At 42.4% G+C, this 17,322-nt stretch overlaps 1 protein-coding gene across 1 annotated transcript in view; it reads right to left on the minus strand.

Annotated features, from left to right (window-relative positions):
• The window catches only part of KCP (kielin cysteine rich BMP regulator), a 130,623-nt gene that overhangs the window by 99,707 nt on the left and 13,594 nt on the right, over positions 1-17,322 (minus strand). The window contains exon 3 of the mRNA XM_063448335.1: positions 16,258-16,330. Coding sequence (XP_063304405.1) covers positions 16,258-16,330 — 73 coding nt within the window. The remainder of the gene's footprint in view (positions 1-16,257; positions 16,331-17,322) is intronic.

Genomic DNA, 17,322 nt, shown 5'->3' on the forward strand with positions numbered 1-17,322 from the left:
TAGTGTTGGAGACATGAAAAGGAATTCTGATTGATGTGGGAAGCAGGAGGGACCAAGGACCCGGTCTCTTAACAAGATGAAGAGGTCTCGGAAGCTGTTTAATTAATGTAATGAGGCGGAACCTAGAAATGCTTTCAGTCAGTGTATGGGAACAGTGCTACAGATACACTGTACTTGCAATAGACAAGCACATGGAAAAAGTTTCAAAGATTAAATAAAATTTACTCAGTCTGCCTGTCCCCAAGCTAAAAATAAATACTACAAAATTGATTTATTTTCCTTTTCCATATGACCTATCCCTCTAGAACTGTAGAATGTTCCAAATGTATTAACTACAAAAGGTTATGCAAAATAATATTTCCTGTTGTTCTCCCACACACATTTCACAGTGTGGCCTTGAGGTTTTATATCATAATATATTTATATCATTAAAAAATATAGTATGTAGAGTAAATTAACCTCTTCCATGGCATAGCACAGTCATTCTGTATTTACTCCTTTCCAAGCTAGACTTGCCTAATCGTGGATGTACAGATGCAAAATTCCCTGTCTGTAAATGCCCGTTTATGATTTTAGGTGTAACTGTGTGTATGAGAGAGTGGAGATGTGTGAATATAGCAGCATATAGCTGTGTGTGTGTCTGTGTATTTGTTATGTCTGAAAATATAGATCTGTGTGTGCTTGTGTCTGGAAGTATGTACCTATGAGCTCCATGGATCAGACAACTTGGCCAGCGGTTATTTTGGGGGTGTCTCCCAAAATATCCATGACCTCCTCCATGCAATGCGTGCGATGCACCAAAAATTCCTCCTTAGAGAATTACTGTGCTTAATGATTATCTATGGCCGACCATGACGGCACTGTGCATGCACGTGTGACGTCATGGAATGTTACGGGGTGAGAGCCGGGAAGTAATATTCCCAGGTCTCATACCCAGAGGACTTGCGAGCGTGGATTGAAGCTCCTCTTCCAAGCCTCCTATTTAGTTTAAAGTAAAACTATAGGGTCTGGAACCCTTTAGTGTTAGAAAACATGGTACACGACCCATCTCCCAGTTTGCCCTCCTTTTAAATTACTAGAAAACTAACCTTGTTTCCATCACTGCGCGGGTCTGATGACGCTAGCATCGCCCTTGATCTGCCTCCTTGATAACATAATCAGAATTAATTATCCAATAAGAAAGCATTGGATTGGCTGAAATGTTAAATTTTGATTATCTCAGCCAAGGAGGTGGACCTGGAGGCAGAGCCAAATGCCACCATAGCCGAACAGCATCTCCTCAAAGAGATGCATTGAATCAATGCATATCTTTGGGAAAATGTCAGCGTCTCCATGCAAAAGGTGTAGATGTTCACACTGTGCAGCACTGACCCAGCAAGCACCTCTAGTGGTCATCTTTGGAGTGGCCACTAGAGGTGTTCTTAGGCTATAATGTAAGCTCTGAAAAGGCAATGTTTACATGTTTAAAATGCCTGCAGGGATTGACTATGCTCACCAGAACAACTACATTAAGCTGTAGTTGTTCTGGTGACTATAGCATCCCTTTAATATAAGGTTTTTGGGAGAAGAACAGGCTGGTCAGCCCATAAGGCTTACAGGGACACTCCAGGCACCCACACCACTTCTGCCCATTGGGGTGGTCTGGGTGCCAACTCCCACTACCCTTAACCCTGCAAGTGTAATTATTGCAGTTTTCTTAAACTGCAATATTTACCTTGAAGGGTTAAGTCCTCCTCTAGTGACTGTCTACTAGACAGCCACTAGAGGACACTTCTGTGTTCATAGAACACGAAAAGTGTGCTATAACGTAGCTGGACGTCCTCATGCTATGTGAGGACCTCCAGCGTTGCTGAAATCCCCATAGGAAAGCATTAAAAGCATTATTCAATGCTTTCCTATGGGGAGGTCTAATGCACGTACAAGGCATTAGGTCTCCTCCGCCGCCGGCCGCGCATGCTCAGTAGGTCTCCCCCGCTGGGGGAGAAGCGTGGGCGGACCCTGACCCAGCACAGAGGGACATCGGCGCTGGATACAGGTAAGTCATTGAAGGGATTTTAACCCCTTCAGCAACTTGGGATGGGAGGTGGGAGGGAGAGGGGACCTGCAGTGCCAGGAAAACGTTTGTTTTTTTCCTGGCACTGGAGAGTCCCTTTAAGTGCTTACAATGTTCCTTTAATGCGTTTTGAAATAATTGGAAAATGTACTTTAAAGGAATACTTTGCATTTTATTGTAAGCAGCACATACATGAGTGATTAATTTAAAAGGGCAATCAATGTAAATTAAATGAATATAATGTGATCATGGGCGTAGGAACCCAAAAAAATCTGGGGGGGATAGCATTTTTACTCGCCGGGTATATTCTTATTCCGTAAACTAGGAGTTGTTTATCCCATTGTACAGCGCTACGGAATTTGCAGTCGCTATATAAATGATTAAATAATAACAACATTAAAGGGTCACCACAGGGAAGGGGTTTTACTTACCCGGATACAGCGCCGGGATCCTCCTGATTAGAACCACCCCTACCCTTCCCATGAATATTAGAACCACCCCTACCCCTTCCATGCACAAAAGAACTCCACCTACCCCTTCCACGCACATTAACTCCCTACCCCTTCCATGCATATTAGTACCCCCCTAACCCCTTCCATGCATATTAGAACCCACTCTACCTCTTCCATTCATATTAGTACTCCCCTAACCCCTTCCAATAATTTTTCTACCTACCCCCTCCTCCCATCCATATTAGTAGCCCCCCTAAACCCTTCCAATTATTTTTCTACCTACCCCTCTCCCCTATCCTTATTAGTAGCCCCTCTAACCCTTTCCAATTATTTTTCTGCCATGTTAACTAACGCCAGTGCTGGAGTGCCTACATTAAAAGGCCTGCAGGGACAGGCTATAGACACCAGAACCACTACACTAAACTGCAGTGCTTCTGGGGACTATAGTGTTTCTTTAATGTGAGGTAAATTAGAGATTAGTGCAACGAATAATATGCTAGATTGCCTACTTACAACCAGATGAGGATGATGATGGGCTCTAGCTGCAGTCTGGCTCCACTGGTCTGGTGTAGAACAGGCTCTCTGGAGGCTGTTTGTAACTGTGGTCACAAAAATCAATGTTCTGTGAGAACGGGAAGCAGCTCCATTTTTTGGGGGTCCTTTACACAGCTCAAGGTCTGGATCCCAGGGTCCACCTTCATGTTCCACCAATGAGTTTGTTCACAGGGGGTGGAGTGTGTAGGGGATGTCCTGATATGTGTGTAAGGAATGCATTGTGTGAATCTGTGTTTGTATGTGTAAGGGCTGCAAGGTGTGATTCTGTGTATGTACGGGATGCAGTGTGTGCGTCTGTAAGGGGTGCATTGAGTGTATGTACGGGGTGCATTGAGTGTGTAAGGTTGCATGATTGTGTGAGTGTGTGTGTGTGTGTGCACGGGGTGCATTGAGTGTGTGTAAGGATGAATTGTGTGTTTCTGTGTGTGTAGGGTGGTATGATTGTGTGATTGTGTGTGTGTGTGTGTGTGTGTGGTGGATGTCAATCTCTCTCCCTCCCTTGTCACTCTTTCTCCCCCTCCCTCCTGCTTCTTTCTCCCCCCCTCCCTCCCTGCTTCTTTCTTCCCCCCCCTCCCTCCCTGCTTCTTTCTCCCCCCCTCCCTCCCTGCTTCCTTCTCCCCCCTCCCTCCCTGCTTCCTTCTCCCCCCCTCCCTCCCTGCTTCCTTCTCCCCCCCTCCCTCCCTGCTTCCTTCTCCCCCCCCTCCCTCCCTGCTTCCTTCTCCCCCCCCTCCCTCCCTGCTTCCTTCTCCCCCCCTCCCTCCCTGCTTCCTTCTCCCCCCCTCCCTCCCTGCTTCCTTCTCCCCCCCCTCCCTCCCTGCTTCTTTCTCCCCCCCTCCCTCCCTGCTTCTTTCTCCCCCCCCTCCCTCCCTGCTTCTTTCTCCCCCTCCCTCCCTGCTTCTTTCTCCCCCCCCTCCCTGCTTCTTTCTCCCCCCCTCCCTCCCCTGCTTCTTTCTCCCCCCCTCCCTCCATGCTTCTTTCTCCCCCTCCCTCCCTGCTTCTTTCTCCCCCTCCCTGCTTCTTTCTCCCCCCCTCCCTGCTTCTTTCTCCCCCCCCCTCCCTGCTTCTTTCTCCCCCCCCTCCCCTGCTTCTTTCTCCCCCCCCTCCCTGCTTCTTTCTCCCCCCTCCCTGCTTCTTTTCTCCCCCCCTCCCTGCTTCTTTCTCCCCCCCCCTCCCTGCTTCCTTCTCCCCCCCTCCCTGCTTCTTTCTCCCCCCCCTCCCTGCTTCTTTCTCCCCCCCCTCCCTGCTTCTTTCTCCCCCCCCTCCCTGCTTCTTTCTCCCCCCCCCCCTCCCTGCTTCTTTCCCCCCTCCCTGCTTCTTTCCCCCCTCCCTGCTTCTTTCCCCCCTTCCCTGCTTCTTTCTCCCCCTCCCTGCTTCTTTCCCCCCCCCTGTTTCTTTATTTCCCCACCCTCCCTCCCTGTTTCTTTATTTCCCCTCCCTCCCTGTTTCTTTATTCCCCCCCCTGTTTCTTTATTTCCCCTTCCTCCCTCCCTCCCTGTTTCTTTATTTCCCCTCCCTCCCTGTTTCTTTATTCCCCCCCTCCCCCCTCCCTGTTTCTTTATTCCCACCCCCTCCCTGTTTCTTTATTCCACCCCCTCCCCTGTTTCTTTATTCCCCCCCCTCCCCTCCCTGTTTCTTTATTTCCCCTTCCTCCCTCCCTCCCTGTTTCTTTATTCCCCCCCCTCCCTCTTCCCCCTTCCTGTTTCTTTCTCTCCCTCCCTCCCCTACCTATGATGTAGCGTGGCCGAGCGCTGTATAGTCCGCCGGTACAGGTAGCTTTTGTTTCCTGTACCCGGCGGACTAACAGGAAGTGCACACTCAGTGTGCACTTCCTGTTAGTCCGGCCGGGTACAGGAGACAGATGCTCCCTGTACCGGCGGACTATACAGCGCTCGGCTACGCTACAGTGAAGGAGTGACAGGAGGGAGCGCTGAGCGCTTCCCTCCTGTCAGCTCCTCTCTTCATGCTGCGCCCGGGCGGTGCGCTCTCATGGACGCACCAGCCCGGGCAAAGCTGCAGCCGCCTGAGGCTCTCTGCAGAGCGCTCGGGCGGCTGCAGCATCAGGGGGGGGGCGGCGGAGCTGGGGGGGATTTCCCCATACCTGTCCCCCCCGCATGATTTGCTGGGGGGGATGCGTCCCCCCCATCCCCCCCGGTTCCTACGCCCATGAATGTGATACAGTTTCAGCAGGTACTTAACAAAAGTCGCTCTTTAGAGATCTAGGATCAGCCAGTTCATGTTTATTTTTCCAAATGTGTCTGTAGTTTTTCAAGAAGAAGAAAGCCCTAATTCACTGTGCTTTTGTGGCTTCCAAGCATGTTGTCAGAATGCAGTCAAGATTCAGTGCTGAATAAACCCTGCCCCCAAGGCATAATCTGTGACATTCTTTCCCTTTAGTGTTATTACTTAGCATTGCTAACACTTGGAGCAAGCATGAATGTTCCAAAAGGTAGTTTTATAGTATTTAACCCTGCCTAATAAACACGCTCTACAAACACTAAGCAATGTTTACAATAGGGAATAGTGTGATGGCAAGCTCAATTGAGCCAACCTACCAACTTGTCCACATAACCTGACGTTTCCATTCTTAAAGGGACCCTATAGGTACCCAGACCACTTAATCTAATTGAAGCGTTCTGGATGCAGTGTCCCTGCACCCTTAACTCTGCAATGTAAAACATTGCATTTCCAGATGTGCTGACGTCAGTGGAGGAGGGGCTCAATCCAGCGCTGAGGAACATGGGAGCTGAAATTAAGTGTTTAAAAGGTTTTTTAACCCCTTTACATGTCCTGGAGAGGGGGTGCAGGGGCAGAAGGACACTACAAAACGTTGTATTTACTTTGTAAAGGACCTGTAGTGTTCCTTTAAAGAGGGACTGCCATCATCACCACCAACCAATGCATTCACCGGTGAGGCATGCCACGCAAGGTATGATTTATCCAAAATTATTCAAAGCCCAGTAAATCACTATGCCCTTGGTGAATATTGGTCCTGGCAACTCCAAAAGGAGGAGTAAGTTTAACGCAGTTGAGATGAGGACAGAAGCACATTAAGGCATAAAGATATTTTACTTAAATTTTAAAAAACCCTTTGTAATAGGTTTTATATCACCAAAACTATTATAACTATTTTAGAAATAGACTTACAAAACGCAGAAGGATTTTGAAGACACATTTCAACAACTTCTTAGCATGGGGTTCTGCAAGTCTAGATTATGTCTAGATTTAATATTTTTAGATACACTTTTCAAATTATTCTTCTAAATATAAAAATATATAGATACATGATATATTAAAATATTTTCAAAATATTAGGGCGTTATGACGTGCTGACGTGCTTTGCGTGCGGCGTCGCTGTGACGGAGGAGGAGGGGCAGCCACCAGGGATGGCGGGTGCCGATGCGGCCGTTCCGAGATGAGCCGTCCGTGCTCCCGCTGCAGCTTTGAGGAGTCATTACGGTTTGCCGATGGGGAATAAACTCTGCCTGATTCCCCCCTGTCTCCAGCCTTGACAGAGAACTATCCGCTCCCTTTTTTAACCAAAAGATAAAGGTAATCTACCGGAGGAAACACTCTCCCTATGTGCCCTCACAAGGTTGCGGTGGCCGCTTCCCACGTGGTAAACGCTGCTCCTCTGATCAAGGATTTATATTTTTCTCTATTTCTCTATTTGTCTACTCATACATCCTGAATGGGAATGCACACTATTAGTGTATTAGTGTACAACTAAACCCCACCAAAGTCAGCCAAATTATTTCATATATCTGAGTGTGAGGGGCATATTTATATTTTTCTATACATTTTTTACATACATATTTTTGTGTGCCAACGTATATACAAACGGGGTAATTGTATACCACTGTGTAATTTCAAGTGCAACGCTAAGTTTGTCTATACAATCATAATTAAAGAGCAACCATATTTACTGGTGTGCAACCTTAACCCGGATTTATTTTTCTTCAATATGGCTTCAAGAAAACCTAATGACACTAAGATCTCATCAAGAAAAGATAAAAAAGATCCTTCTCAAGACAAATCAATGAGCACTTATTTTTCGCCGCAACAGAATAAAAAGCCTAAATTGACAGTGAATGATACAGACACTAGTCTTGATATTCCCGAGGCTGAAGGCAGAAAATCCGTTGAAACAGATCAAGTTACACTTACTATATTACAAACTACCCTCAGAGCGAACTTGGATGAAATAAAGATCGAATTAGCTACAACTGCAGCAGCAATTAAAATAGAAATTAAACAAGAAATAAATGCTCTTGCTGCTAATATGCACAGAATAGAGGATCAATTCAAAGCAATGGATTTTCAAGTTAAAAGTCTTATGCAAGAAACTACGAATGCCCAAATCAAGATTTCGGCATTAGAACTCAAAATAACTGACTTGGAAGATCGCAGTCGGCGTAAAAACCTACGTTTCAGGAATATACCTGAGAAAGACTCACAAGAAGATCTAAAAAAAACCTTGCTGGATTTCGTAGAAGTTTTGGGTATTGTGTTTGATCCACACGACCAATTAATAGATAGTTGCCATAGATTATCTAAACCCCAATCAATTCAGAAAAATCTTCCACGGGACATCATTGCCTGTTTTGTTTCATATGAATTTAAGGAATCTATTCTGCGGTCAGCTCGAACAAATCAAATCAATTCTGGCTGTTATCAAAATGTACAGGTGTTTCGGGATCTCTCCTATGATACCAGACAGAAAAGGAAAACATTTAGTTCTGCAACCCAAATACTTAGATCTCACAATATAAGATACAGGTGGCTACACCCCTTGAAACTTTCGCTGACATATGAAGACAAAAGAGAGACTTTTGACACTAATATGGACTTGGTTGAATGGCTTAAGGGCAAGAAATTAATGCAGCAGCACCATTAAGTGGTTAAGAATATAACGCATATGGGGAGAAATGAAGTGTTTCGCTGGGGAAGGGGGGGGAGAGGGGATAAGGGCAACAAGAAAAAAAAAAGAAAAAGAAAAGGGAAAAAAAAAAAAAAAAAAAAAAAAAGAAACTAGGAGAGTGATTATTATTCAGGGAGAAAGCAGAAAGAAAGAGAAAAAAAAAAGAAAAAAAGAAAAAAAAAAGAAAAAAAAAAAAAAAGAAAAAACTCCCTTAAACAATTGCTCAATGGTACTACAATACGGATAATGTCCCACTCCTCGAATACAACAGCCTATATATATTATAAGTGATATACTTACGGTAGTCTGTTTTACTACCATTGGATAATACGTTAACTTACCTATACTCACTATTATTAGAACGTCTAGGCTGACGGCCCCATAGGGGATCAGACTACAGAGCTATCACAATTAGCCATGGTTACTCAATAGCTACAAACAGGGGGGATGATAAGGTGATTGGGATTTTACTTGTTTAAGACAATTTACTAGATGAGAAGAAAAGTACGATTTAAATGTTTGATTTAATATAGATTCACTACTCACTTTTCATTATTTTTCTGTATGTGCAGATTAATAATCACTCTGCTAATGCAGATTCACATTAGAAATTGTAAACTCACAGATAAACTTAATATGTCACGGTATATTGGTATAGGCAAGTTGATATACATTAGCAACTCTATAAGCCATTCGCAAATTAAACTGCTAGGGCCTATAGATATTTAGACACGGTATTCTAAAATATAAACAATTGTCATAGTCATTGAATTTTGTTTTACTACCACAAGACAACACTGTGTGTAAATATGAAAATGGGTAAAGGGAAAAGAATGTTAATTTGTCAAAGTTTAAATTTATCACTATTCGGAAACAAATATGGAAGGATGTTTGCGGGGATAGATTAGATAGAAATCTGCTATGCACACTCATACAAATGTGCACAAATAATCTGTACGGGCACAATGATACTATATGTGTATGATAATCCCATTCTTTAAAATGCCAATGCTGGTGGGGATCCACGAATTAAGGTAAAATAAGACTTTTTTTTTGAAGCATGTAATTTATACCCATTGCTATTTTTCTCTATTAAGATGTGGGGGTAGATGGGTAAGCACCGAATAGAATATGCAGTTGAGAAATCATGGCACGACTACCTAATGGTGATATATATTGGGAGGTATAAGCGCTGGTCATAGGGGGCTTATCTGAATTAACTAGCACCACAGTAGAATCCGACAAATGGCACGGGTAAACTTTATCTCCTATGGCCTATGCCCTTGTTGTTGGAAATCATACCAGACCCAATCATACCCTCAGTTCTTTTTTTGTATACAGATAATTGATAGGTATATCAAATTTTTCCCCTCTTTGCATTTATATAATGACCCTGTCTGGTTAACTGTATTGACACTAATACACACAGAATACGTTAGGTGGGACCAGTTTAAGGGTATCCTGCTTTCCCCGACTTAAATGGAAATAGTGGACGTAAGACTCTAAGAGGCTGTTGTCAGTCTTCTCTGGGAGGTTGCCCCTCTTGGTGTAGTGATACTACATAGTTTCTGTCAATTTTTAGTACCATCTGAAATTCACAGTGCAAGAGAGAAAAGAGGGACAAGGAGGAAACGGGAAGAACTAGGGAACTAGGTTCTTCTATATTCGTTATATGTTGTCTGTGGCTATTGGATCAATTTTGATCCAATTCTGTTTTATTATGGGTGGTATATTTTTGTATTTGATTTGTTTTTTTTGTTTTTATTTTGGAGCATATGATATTTTGGAGAAACTCTTGATGATGGTAGCTGTCCAATTCTTTGACGTTAGACGTGGGGTCCAAGCACATCAAATACTTTTGAAAACTCCACATGAAAAATATGATTAAGTTTATGTCATTAAATGCACAAGGCTTAAATACAAATAGAAAGAGGAGAAGATTGTATGCCTCGTTAGCTGAACATAATATACAACTGGCATTTATACAAGAAACTCATTGGTTAAAGGATCGTCCCCAGAAATGGGGAGGGGACAAGTTTCCCACCATTGTTCATGCTTCATTAACGAATAACAAAAAAAGAGGGGTTGCAGTTATCTTTAATAGTAATCTCAATGTTGAAATTAAGTATATTGAATTGGATACAGAAGCTAGATTTATAATTATTGTCTGTGCCATTGATAATACGGTTTATACTTTAGTCAATGTGTATCTGCCGAATGTTGATCCTATGGCTAAATTTCTGTCTATAATGAGTCAAGTTGATAAAGTGCACACAGGCCATCTAATTATAGCTGGGGACTTTAACTGTGTCAGTGACCCTAAAATGGATAAGTTGTATACATTTGGCACTCTAACTGATAAAAGAACTATTAAGCAGGCTAAAAAACTCCATACTATCTGCAAACAATACAACCTGCATGATATATGGAGAATATTGCATCCAACCGACAAAGATTACTCTCATCAATCTTGTGTACATGGATCATATTCTAGGATTGATTTCTGTCTATTGGATGCAAATTCGATTTCTTTATGCAACACAAGTGAAATTAAAGACAGTATTTGGTCAGATCATAGTTTTATATTAATGGAGCTCGGAAATAAATCTCCCCCAGTCCGAAATACTTGGAGACTGAATGATGCTCTTATTAATGATCCAAAGAGCAAGGAGGAACTAACCCAATTATTAAAATATTTTTGGCAGGAGAACAGCTCCTCCGATACATCTCCAGCAAACAATTGGTGTACACATAAATCAGTTATGCGCGGATATTTAATTAAATTAGCCCACATTATGAAGATCAATACTGGAAAGACCTTAAGTGATTTGTATATCGAGTTTTATAATTTATCGAAACTTAATAAACAGAATCCCTCTGCAGAAATAAACACAAAGTTAAAAGGGTTACAAAAACAAATAAATCTAAAGGTTGAACAGAAAATCATAACAAATATTCATAAATTAAAACTAAATAATTACTATACGGGGAATAGAGCTAACAAAAATCTGTCCAAACGATTACAAAATTTCAACGCAAAAAATAGAGTTGAACAACTGACAGACGGTCAAAAGGTTTATTCGACCCCTTCCTCAATAGGGGAAAGATTTAACCAATTTTATGAGGATTTGTATAATTTAAAACTGTCCCCTAAGGTTAATGATATTAAAAAGTATTTACTTGACACGCAAATACCAAAAGTTACGTATCAGGATTTATTAAACTTAAATAAAACCATTTCGGAGGACGAAGTTCAGTTCCAAATAAATAGATTACCTATAAATAAAACTCCGGGTCCGGATGGCTTTACAAATTTATATTATAAACATATGCAGTTTCTATTGATTAAACCTCTAACGGATATGTTCAATCAAATAGCCATAAACGAGTCTTTTCCAACCGAACTACTACAAGCCAATATCATTCCTATATTAAAACAAAATAAAAGTAGTACCGATCCCAGCAATTACAGACCTATAGCGTTAATTAATGTAGACATGAAGCTATACGCGGCTATAATCGCGGAGAGAATCAAGTCTATAATTACGACCCTGATCCATCCGGACCAGATTGGGTTTGTACCGGGTAGGTTAGCATCCAGTAATACTAGGAGAATAATAGATATTGTAGATTTGGCCAATAGAGATCAGTTGCCCCTCCTGGCCCTGTCTTTAGATGCTGAAAAAGCATTTGACAGGGTCGGGTGGGGTTACTTAGCTGAAGTTCTTACTGCTTTCGGGCTTACAGGTTGGATACATAATGCCATAATGGCTTTGTATTCTGCTCCTTCTGCACGCACTGTGGGCCCCAACATTACTGCAGGGTGGTTTGCTCTTAAAAATGGTACGCGACAAGGGTGCCCACTCTCTCCCTTGTTGTATATTTTGTCCATTGAGCCTTTGGCTATTAATATCAGGAACAATCCACGAATTAGAGGTGTTCAAATGGATACTCTGGATGTCAAAATATCTCTCTATGCGGATGATGCGTTACTTACGCTCTCCGCTCCAGAGTCGTCTCTGAAATACTTAATGTCTGAAATTGACAGATATTCCATTATTTCAAATTTCAAATTAAATATTAATAAATCCACAGTAATGTACATGAATATGAGCAGTGAACAAGTCACTACTTTAGCTAACACTTACAAATTTATATGGACAGATTCAGAAATAAACTATTTGGGATTAGTTATAACTGCTAACCCAGCCGTAATAATGGAGAGGAATATTTTGATTTTCATTCGCAACATGAATCTTAAACTTAAAAAATTGAGAAATTTAGAAACTTCATGGCAGGGTAAAATCAATATTATAAACTCATACATTTTGCCTAAATGGCTATATTTGTTCTCCATGATACCACTTAAAGTCCCTGTATCCTGGTTGGCAATGATTCAATCTAGTTTTAACAATTTTATCTGGAACTATAAAAAACCCAGAATTACTCAAAAGATCCTAACTAAAAAGTTGAGCAATGGCGGTCTAAATTTCCCTAGCATTGTATATAGTTACCAAGCGAATATTATCAGGCATATTTATCTTCTCCAGGATCCTAAACAGGTTTCTGAGCCCTGGTATGTTATAGAATCCAAAGTGGCTCATTTGGATAAATTACAACATTCTTTGTGGACAACTACAAAGACTTCCCTTAAAAACTCTCCTCTAACTAGCTCGTTGATATTATCCCAGATGCTGGGAGAATGGCTAAATATTAAGAAAAAACTAAGCATAAATAATTCCATACCGAAAACATGTACGCTTGACATATTGGAAATACTGATAGAAGATTTCTCGTTAAAGCACTGGAATAATGTTGACAAACTGAGGATTGCAGACATTATGCAGGGAGATAAGATCGTACCTTTCCAAAGCATTATAGATACTCGTCATATTCCAGGCGGAGAAATTTTTACTTATCTTCGCTTAAAAAATTTCATCCACAAAAATGTTATTAAATCATCTAATATATTTGCAAAGAAATTGGAATTTATTTTTCGAAGCCAAGCCATTAGAAAGATTTCGTCTGTGGCAGCGTCCATGTTGGAGCTGCTTAAAGAATCCCCTCACAGATTGATTAAAAGGTGGGAACTAGAATTAGATTTGCAGATTTCTGTAGAGGAGTGGAACTCCTCTCTAACTATGGTAAATAAATATATACACTGCCTTAACCTGTCTGAGTGCCATTTTAAAGTTTTATATAGATGGTACTATACTCCAGCCAGACTGGCCAGAATATATGATTCTACTGATCCAACGTGTTGGAGATGTGGAAGTCAGCCAGGTACTTATACACATATATGGTGGACCTGTCCTGCGGTTAAATATTTATGGTTATGGGCGTTTAATATTTTTACAGCCATGACGACAAATAGAATTGAGGAGAATGCCGCTGCGGCCCTCTTACATTTAAACCTGACTTTCAATTCCCAGAAGGATGTTTGTTTTGCCATTCATTGCCTAGTCGCTGTTAAAATCACTATTGCGCGACATTGGAAATCATCAAAGCCGTTTGACAAGCAACTATTGATTGATCAGATCATGTTCCAAATGTCAATGGAATATGAGCTGATCAACAATTCGACTTTTATGTCGAAGAAGCAACAATGGTACAAAGATTGGTTAAAAAAATACAAGGGCTTATTTGGACACTCTTCTAGCTAGATAGTTTATTATATTTGTATTTTATTGTGAAGTATTTGTTGGCCTTACGAAGGGATAAATCAAATAGAACATAAAATAGATATGGATCTAAATAAATGACTATATGCTCTAAATTATCTGCTCCAAAATTTGGTGATGGTTTTTTTTTTTTTTTTTTTTTTTTTTTTTGTTTGTTTATTTTATTTTTGTTATTTATGCTGGTTCCTATGGGATCATTGTGACACTATCTTTCTGTACAATGTCAAATAATGTGTAATAATTTATTCTAATACTTATTTGTTTGTAACACTGTACATGAATTGAATCTCTTAAGACCCAACATAATTGTCTTGTATTGTGAAAAAGGAAAATGTTTCAATAAAAATTTATTACAAAAAAAAAAAAATATTTTCAAAATATTAGATTTAAAAATGTTATCCAAAAATATTAAAATCAAGGCCTTAAAGGAGTACTTGTTTAGGTCACCGGCCCCCTCAACAGAATAGAGTTTCAAGGTTTTTTTTTTTTTTTTTTTTTTTTTTTTTTTTTTTTTTTTATAATTCTTTATTTTAGTTGTGCATGGAAGGTACAAACAGGTTTGCAGTGCCACAACAGCTAGAGCAAGCTTTGTAGTAAACGCATAGAGACATTTGTATGGCATCTAAATTACTTTGCACATTTTTTTTTTGAAAAGATATATATAATAAGAGAAAACATGCTCCACCCGAAAGGGCACTAGGAGAGAGAGAGAGATAGGAGAGTCCAGAGCACTACAAAATACAAGTAAAACAGGATTTGCACATAAAATTGTAAATCAAATGAGAAACATGTCGCTTCAGCTGGAAATTAGGCCCGGGGGGGACAAAGCAAAGTCTCTTGTACTATTTTCGGCATATGCCTGCCATGGGCAAAATGCAGCCCCTTACTATGGCGCAATTCGGTGGACCGGTAGTCAGACGAGGCAGTGAGGTAGTACCTTGGTGGTTTGTTAGGCCCTTTGCCGCTTGTGGTTTTCCAGCTGTAGACCTCCCAGGAGACCCCTGTCTTGGTTGGCACTGGTGTATAGACTTATGCGCTGCTTTGGTTACTGCCGGTGCCGTCCACATCTCTTGAGGCAGGTCATCTTGGGGTCTGTGGCCATGCGTGGCATTCTTGGGACTGCTGGAGGGGCATGGGGAGATGAGGGGTGTGCAGCGAGGCTGGAACTCCATGTTAGTTCGGGTCAGTGCACGTCAGTCCTGTAGATCGGTCGCCTCTCCCCGTCACAACGCCCACTAGGCCTCGTTCCCAAGCAATGAATTTTCCCTAAGCATGCCTGTCCGGCGGGGATCAGCGGTCTCAGTGAGTTGACTCCTTAACACACTGCCTCCGCCATCTTGGATTCAGGCTTCGGGCCTTCTGGGTACAGCGTGGTCTCAGAGTGCGGCCTTGGGGTGAGGGCCGGGATCACCCCCCCGGCCCACAGGGGGGGGGACCGAGGCCGGGTCCGCACTGGTGTAGCGTGTCGTTCAGGCATCGGAAAGCGGGATAGCGGAGCGGCGGCCGTCCACTCCACTCACCGCCAAGAGAGTTCCCGCCAGTTGTAGCTGAGATCTCCCCTCCGGGGGACTAAAACTCGGGGAGCAAGCCTCTCCCCGGTTCCGGAAGCCTTCTGCCGTCGAGGGTCGCAGTGATGGGTAAGTTAGGTGGGCAAATTCTAGTTTGGCAGGCTTACAGGGTCGTTGTTTGCGGGAGCTGGTCTTCCCTGCGACCGCTCTGCTCGGCGGCCCGGCCCCGCCCCGAGTTTCAAGGTTTTAAACTTACCTTTTCTCTATCGCTGCACTGGTCTTGCCACGGCTGGCCCCACCTCCATGGCTGAGATTAAAAAAAAAACGCTGCGTTAAACAGCTTCTCCACATAGAGATGCATTGGATCAATGCACCTCTATTGGGAGCGTTCAGTGTCTCTATGCAGAGCGTGAATGTAGGTGCTGCACGCAGTGCAGCACTGAAATAGGAAGCACCTCTAGTGGACATCTGAGTGACTGCAGCTAGAAGTGTTACTAGACAGCAATGCATACACAGCTGTTTCTCTGAAAAGACATTGTGTACATTGAAAAGCATGTAGGGATATGATATAGACACCAGAATCTCTACATTAAGTTGTAGTTGTCCTGGTGACTGTAGTGTCCCTTTATTCTCACAGTCCTGGCACGAAGGGGCTAATGAGCCAAGAAACTCCAAAATAACCTCTGCTTAATCCGGTTCTCTGTCATCAGGCCCTTCAGAAATGTCTCTTTAAAACATTTGCAGGAAAGGTTATTGCTAAGAGGGACAATTTAAAATATGATGATTGTGACAGACCTGACAAATTTATGTTTTTGTCGGACATTTACATAAGTACTAGAACAAAATAAAAACAAATTCTATAAATAATACACTATTACTCATAATAATATGTGTATATATGTGTGTGTGTGTCTCAGTATATATGTTTATGTACCACAATAAGTCAAACTAAGACAGTTTCCAGCCTTGCAGCAGCCTGCTTGTGACTGACTGATCATTTTTTTTTTTTAGGAAGGTCTAAGTGTTATAACTGGCAGATATATAACAAATCAAAATCAGAATCAATAGTACAATAGAAGTTTGCATTCACCTGAAAGGTTCTCACAATGCCATGGTCTGTGGGTGAATCCGGTTGGGGAAATTTCTGCAGTCTGCCAGTAACCCTGAAATAAATGACATGCAATTACCGTAACCAGATTTCCTGTGTGATTTTCATAACACAAAGCAAATAACTGAATATTTATGGAACATAAACGGATACTTCTACATCCATTCTGTGATCCAGATGGTCATTGTATAGCCTGCTACCTAGCTTCTACAAATTTAGCACAAATTCTCTCAATATGGAGCTGAATATATCAGACGTTTATATAAAGTTATGTTTTTATTTGCAAAATTGGTGTCCATATGGTATTAAAAGAACACTATGTAGGGGGGCGGAGCCAGCGCCTTAGCGAGACGGTCGCAGCTCACCATAGCTCCGACGGCCGACCTGATAAAATAGCGACAAAGGAGGCTAAAACCACAACGGAGACCCGTGATATCATCCCCCTGCTTACCCGAGACCATGGGGAAAAAGACAAAAAAACACAGAGCAGAACCGGGCTCCGGAACCAGGGATATAGGCGCTTTCATGCGCCTGACAGAGTGATGCGAGTCAGCCAAGATGGCGCCGGCTGAGGCCTTCACCTCGCAATCCTCAGATGACGACAGCCTCCCGGACACTGTGCCTGCACAATCAAAGGTACGACCTATGCCCCAACAGACATCAGATCGGGGTGACCTAGCACCAGCAACAAAAGCCGATATTAAGGCTATAATGATAGAAATAAGGGCGATGTTTGACGCAGACATGGCACTCGTTAGAGGAGAGGTGCACACTCTTGCAGGCCGTGTAGCCTCCACGGAGGAGACGCTTAGAAGCACTAAGGTGGCACAAACGGCCACAGATGCCACACTGGGATCCCTACAGAAACAGTGCACTACACTGGCGGCCCAACTAGCAGGCATGGAGGATAAAGCTAAAGCGCGCAATGTGCGCATCAGAGGTGTACCTGAAACCATTACTAATATGGAACTGCCTCACTACTGCAGAAGGCTGATAGCCACATTGCTACCACCAAAACAGGCTAAACTGATTGTAACTGACTCCTGC

This window comes from Pelobates fuscus, chromosome 3 (assembly GCF_036172605.1).
Source record: "Pelobates fuscus isolate aPelFus1 chromosome 3, aPelFus1.pri, whole genome shotgun sequence".
Lineage (NCBI taxonomy): Eukaryota > Metazoa > Chordata > Amphibia > Anura > Pelobatidae > Pelobates > Pelobates fuscus.